We start from the raw sequence: 6000 nt of genomic DNA, 5'->3' as shown, positions 1-6000 counted from the left end.
TTAGAATTATTATTTTGTTGACTACATGGAAAAAAATAGTAGGTGACTGTGAAGGCTTCTGTGGGCATAATGTACCTTAAACAAGACTTGGCACCGCACTATCAAATGTTAATCGAGGCCTTTTCACCACAGATAGTTCATATGGAAATCCAAAGAGATCCACCGCTGTAAAGATCTGATCACCACATAGTTTGCATTCAATTCATATCTATGTCATCAGTCTCTTCGCATAGCTAGCCCTCTACACACTATGCACTTGTGGAGATCTGAGAATATTGGGGAGGTAAAAGCACTTTGGCGGAAATTACACCTAGCCAATCAGTAGGGAAAGTGGACCAACACTAAATTGTAATCGCTCCCCACAGATCTACACAAATGCATAAGGGACAGGGGCTATAGGGTTCAATTTGCGATTGGTAGATGTTTCTCTCTGACTTCACTGCTGTTTTACTGAACACAACCCAGTGATGAGATAATAAATGGAATTGAAAATAAACCAAATACAATATCATGTTGATCTGGCTACTCTACCTTTAAATTATATTAATACACGGGAAGTGACAATAATGGAGCAGTGTTTATACTTTAATTTATTAATTGACATTGTCGATTAACAGCCAAACCAAGTGAATCACAGTTGTTTTATTATGGTCAACCTATAATAAAGAATGACGATTTCATTGTGAGGCGACACACATGTTTCAGTTGGTCTAAAGTAGCAGTCAAACAGGTAGACATACAGACAGTCGATGCAGTGGCAGCTGTTTTTCTCTGCCCAGGTTGGATTTCAGCGTGATTGATATCTGTCAGGTGCAAGCAAACGGCCCCTCATTTATCTGGCCATCTGCCAATCAATCATTCAGCCTCTTACTGGCATGACATCACAGGTGTCTCAGGATTGAGTTAGCAGCTAATATTAAAGAGATAGCGAACCAGAATAGAATTAACAACTCCCCCTTTCCATCCTTCCTTTCCCCACCCCTCACACTCATCTCTGTCTTTGATTTGCTTTTTTAAAATGAATATTTTCTCTTTCCTTTTCCTCCCTCACCCTCCCTACCACCGCCTTTGTAGACCCATCCCTGCCTCCTTCTCTGCAGAGCCCCTCCCTGGGCCCCTCAATGCTCCCCTCAGTGACTCCCGATAGGCAGGCGAGGCAGGCAGATGTAGGACGAGGCAAACAGGTTGATGTTGACAGGGTTTCCATCCAGCCTGATGTCCTCCAGGGAGCGTCGTATGTAGTTACGGTCGTGGCTGTTACAGAATGTGTCCACATGAAGATTCTGGATGTTGTTGTTCTGGTGGGGAGAGGAGAGGAGGAGAGAGTGAGACAGAGAGACAGAGAGAGACAGACAGACGGACAAACAGAGATACGGGGTGTGGGGGGGGGTTATGTGTTACTTTGAGGAGGAAATTAAACTGGAAGAAGCAGAGACATGATGGCAGACGTCATTAGAGTAATTAATTTCATCTGGAGAGCTGCTCCAATTTGACTCTGTGCCCGTTGAGAATCCATGACTACAGAGGAGAGGAGAGAGAAACCAGGTCGTCACTATCTGACCAAGTTGCAATGTCGGAAGCTCCTCCTAGTTCTACAATTTCTCTTTTTAAATTATGATTTTAAACCTAACGCTAACCCAAATCTTAACCACACTGTTAACCTTATGCCTGCCTAAATTAAGACCAAAAAGCTAATTTTTGTTTTCAGAAGTCATTACGACTTTGCAGCTTGGCCATTTAGTGGTTATCGAAAAGCCAGGATATTATACTGGATCTGAAACAGTATGGGGGACAGCCTGAGGATTGCTGTAGAGATGTGTGGGGTGAAAAGTTAGTCTCCTCTATTTTCAGCCCTCAGAGAATACTAGGTTTGAGACAGAGTCTGCAGAAATGTGTACGCTAGTCTGGTTGTGCTGGGTGTGGGGAGTATCACAGGAATTTTGTTTTTGAAGTATACAGTACTACTATATTTGTATATTATACTATTCACTCTAGTGTTTTTGCACAGTGTTTTTGTACAAAAACATTAAACTGAATACTGTAATATTTAATTTAGTGTTTTTACAGATATGACTAGTATATTGCAGTGTTTACTGTGTTTTTTTGCAGACATTGCTGTAGTATTTACAGTAGTATTATTTACAGACATTATTGCAGAATACTGTAGGACAGTACTATTTTTTTGCTATCTTTTGAGGGATTTGTCCTTGAGTGAAACCTACTGAAGAAATACAAAAATAGAAAATTGTCCATAACCCGTAAGGAGTTAGAATTGGGAACTGAACGGCTGCTCCTTTCAGTAATCTGTAGGTAGGTAGGACTAGAGCCTGATTGGATAGTTCAAAGCTACTGCTCTTTTCTATCCATTTCATCTCATGGGATGAGAGGAGGAGGCAAGGCAGGCAGGGGCAAGGAGGGCGTGGTTGACTTAAGGCTTGGTATTAAGTGTGCATTGAAGTGCGGGGGTCGCAGGAGTTTGCAGATTCTTTTTTAACAGTACGGCCTTTTCTTAGTAATTCTCTATGCGTTGACCCTGTGACCTCAGTGTCGGGATTGTGTTGTCCTTTGTATTTCCATTAAGACTCTTTATTGTCTGCCAGAGATGCATGGGTTGGAGTCTTTGCCAAACTGTTTCTAGAATGAGGTCCAGGTATTCTGGCTCTGCCATTCTGGTAAATTGTTATTTGATATGTTTCTGAAGCTGGTTTATTTATGATTTGGTGTGGGGGGATCTGGTCTTGATGTATTTTCTCCTTAATTATATTTGGACAAGGTAAGGTGGGATTTGTTGTTTTGGTAGCCTGATGGTAGTTAGAGAGATCGTATCCTCCCATACCTGGATAAGGACATTCCCCAGCCTCTCCACCAGCTGATACAGCAAAAATTGGGATATGGGCAGGGGAATGGGCAGGGTATATGCTAATGAAATATTAGCATATATGTAGCCATGAAGTGCTTTGAACGGCTGGTCATGGCTCACATCAACACTATTATCACAGAAACGCTAGACCCACAAAAATATGCATACCGCCCCAACAGATCCACAGATGATGGAATCTAATTTGCACTCAACACAGGGGCCCCTCAGGGGTGCGTGTTCAGTCAGGGGTGCAGTCAGGGGTGCGTGTTCAGTCCCCTCCTTTACTTCCTGTTTACTCATGACTGCACGGCCAGGCACGACTCCAACACCATCATTACATTTGCCGATGACTCAACAGTGGTAGGCCTGATCACGACAACGACGAGACAGCCTATAGGGAGGAGGTCAGAGTCCTGGCCACGTGGTGCCAGCACAACAACCTCTCCCTTAACATGATCAAGACAAAGGAGATGATTGTGGACTAGAGGAAAAAGAGGACCAAGCACGCCCCCATTCTCATCGACGGGGATGTAGTGGAGCAGGTTGAGAGCTTCAAATTCCTTGGTGGCTACGTCACCAACAAAATAACATGGTCCAAATACACCAAGACAGTCGTGAAGAGGGCACAACAAAGCCTATTCCCCCCCAGGAAACTGAGAAGATTTGGCATTGGTCCTCAGATCCTCAAAAAGTTCTACAGCTGCACCATTGAGAGCATCCTGACAGGTTGCATCACTGCCTGGAATGGGAACTGCTCGGCTTCCGACCGCAAGGCACTACAGAGGGGAGTGTGAACGGCCCAGTACATCACTTGAGCAAAGCTTCCTGCCATCTATGACCTCTATCTCAGGCGGTGTCAAAGGGAGGCCCTATAAAAATTGTCAAAGACTCCAGCCACCCTAGTCATAGACTATTCTCTCTGCTACCGCACAGCAAGAGGTTTCGGAACGCCAAGTCTAGGTCCAGTAGGCTTCTAAACAGTTTCTACCCCCAAGCCATAAGACTCCTGAACATCTAATCAAATAGTTACCCAGATTATTCCCCCCACCCCGCTTTACACCGCTGTCATCTATACATAGTCACTTCAATAACTCTATCTACATGTACATACTACCTCAACTAACCGGTGCCGCCACACATTGACTCTGTACCGGTACCTCCCTGTATATAGTCTCGCTATTGTTGTTTTACTGCTGCTCTTTAATGACTTGTTACTTTTATCTCTTATTCTTGTCCATATTGTTTGGAAACTACATTGCTGGTTGGGGGCTCGTAAGTAATTATTTTACTGTAAGGTCTAAACCTGTTGTATTCGGCGCATGTGACTAATACAATTTGATTGTATTAGTCACATATAGTATTCTACAATATACTACAACTTTCTATAGTAAGCACTACACAATCGAGGGATACTACAGTATAATACAGTGTGCAGTATTCTACAGTATTCTTCAAAACGCTACAGCAAGTACTACACGTGATCGAGGGGTCCTTTTTTGTTGTTGAGGATTTTAAAGTATACTAGAGTTTACTACAAAATGCAATAGAATGATATAGTAAGTACAATAATATTCTATAGTAACCTGTAGTATTTTTATGTGGGGCGTGTGAGGTGTAAGAGCGGTGTGTGTGGGATGCATGAGGTATGTATGAGAGGTGTGTGCGGTATGTGAGGTGTATCAGGGGTGTGTGTACATGCATGTTGATACCTGCAGGTGTAGTACTCGGAGGCTCTCAGGTAGTGGGACAGGGATGTAGTCCAGCTTGTTATCAGACAGATACAGGAACTCGAGCAGGCTCATCTCCTGTTTAGGCCAGATGGAGTAAAACAACAATGTAAAACATCAATAAAAGCCACCAGAGGGAGCTCCATCTCTATTCAGTCAAGAGGAACTGTATCCTACAATACTGCTTCAGCTACTTTGGTATTTACTGTTCAATGATGTTGTCAAAAGGAATTCCTTCTGGCATTTACATCAAAGAATTAAATAAAATTACAGCTAGAGTGTGTGTGCGCATGCGAATGTATTTATGTGTGTGTGCAAATGTGTGTGTGTGCACCTTAAACCCATCTGTATGTAGTCCATTGCTGATCAGTCTGTTGTTGCGCACATCAATGTATCTGAGGGTGGGTGGGAGTTCTGGCAACGCCTGCAGGTTGTTATCAGCCAATAGGATGTCCTGGAGCTGTGATAGGGGGCGGAACGCATCTTCATCCACACCAGAGATCTGGTTCCCTGTTAAATCGATGCTCTTCAGCTTGTCTGGAACGCACAGACCAGGGGGTTGAGGTGAACATATACTCTATCACACACAGTGTTGGGTAGGTTACGTTCTGAATGTAATCTGATACAGTTACTAGTATACAGTTACTAGTTACCTGTTCAAAATTGTAATCAGTAATGTCATTTTTGGATTACCCATACTCGGTAACATAATCGGATTACTTTCAGTTACTTTTGGATTACTTGTATTATGCCCCCCACACACATGCTCACCTCCTTCTTTGACTTTTCCTAAGTCTGTTTAACAAATGTATGTTAGAATTTCGACATCACAAACAGAATCTGTGGTATAAGCAGTCTTAAGAGGACATTATTTTCCCTGAGTGCCAAAAAATTACTTTTTCAAATCTTTCTACATGCAGGTAAGAAGTATTGATTTCTGTATATTTGATTTGTACATATAGTATCCGAAAGATCAGAGGATAAGGTTTCCAAAAGACTTGCCGTTGTCAAATAACTCTCAAAAGTGAAGAGATGAGCTCTATTTCAGAATATCACTGCTTCCAAGAATAACTGCTGTTCCCACTCCACACATGTCAAAAGACAGGCTACAGCAGGGGTACTCAGCAGGGACCCTACGAGGTCCGGAGCCTAATTAGCATAATACAAACATCTCCATAAGAATCTGTCAAATTGACCTTTTCACGTGTGAGTTCCAAATATCTCTAACGGTCGCCCCCAGCTTGAGTTGTTTAATTCACATGTCAGAATGCACTCACCGTTCCAAAATATGATTATTTGGACAGTTAACATGTGCTGCCTGCTAATAATGTTTCAACTTGCTAATAAATGTTTCAACTTGTCAATTTCAAATTATTTTCTAACAAGTTGTATTTTCTAACAACAGTTTGAATT

The 6000-nt window shown here is 42.5% G+C and overlaps 1 protein-coding gene across 2 annotated transcripts in view; it reads right to left on the bottom strand.

Moving 5' to 3' along the window:
- Positions 1-572: 572 nt before the first annotated feature.
- The window catches only part of optc (opticin), a 30370-nt gene continuing 24942 nt past the window's right edge, over positions 573-6000 (bottom strand). For both annotated transcript variants that reach the window (XM_024412681.2, XM_024412682.2), the window contains exons 6-8: positions 4922-5124; positions 4570-4665; positions 573-1298 (exon numbers count right to left, since the gene is read on the bottom strand). In XM_024412681.2, the coding sequence (XP_024268449.1) occupies positions 1131-1298; positions 4570-4665; positions 4922-5124 (467 nt within the window). In that variant the 3' untranslated portion in view covers positions 573-1130. The remainder of the gene's footprint in view (positions 1299-4569; positions 4666-4921; positions 5125-6000) is intronic.

The sequence above is a fragment of the Oncorhynchus tshawytscha genome, linkage group LG02, assembly GCF_018296145.1.
Source record: "Oncorhynchus tshawytscha isolate Ot180627B linkage group LG02, Otsh_v2.0, whole genome shotgun sequence".
Taxonomy (NCBI): Eukaryota; Metazoa; Chordata; class Actinopteri; order Salmoniformes; family Salmonidae; genus Oncorhynchus; species Oncorhynchus tshawytscha.
Note: the sequence above shows the minus strand (reverse complement) of the source record. Positions and strands in the feature narration are given on the sequence as shown.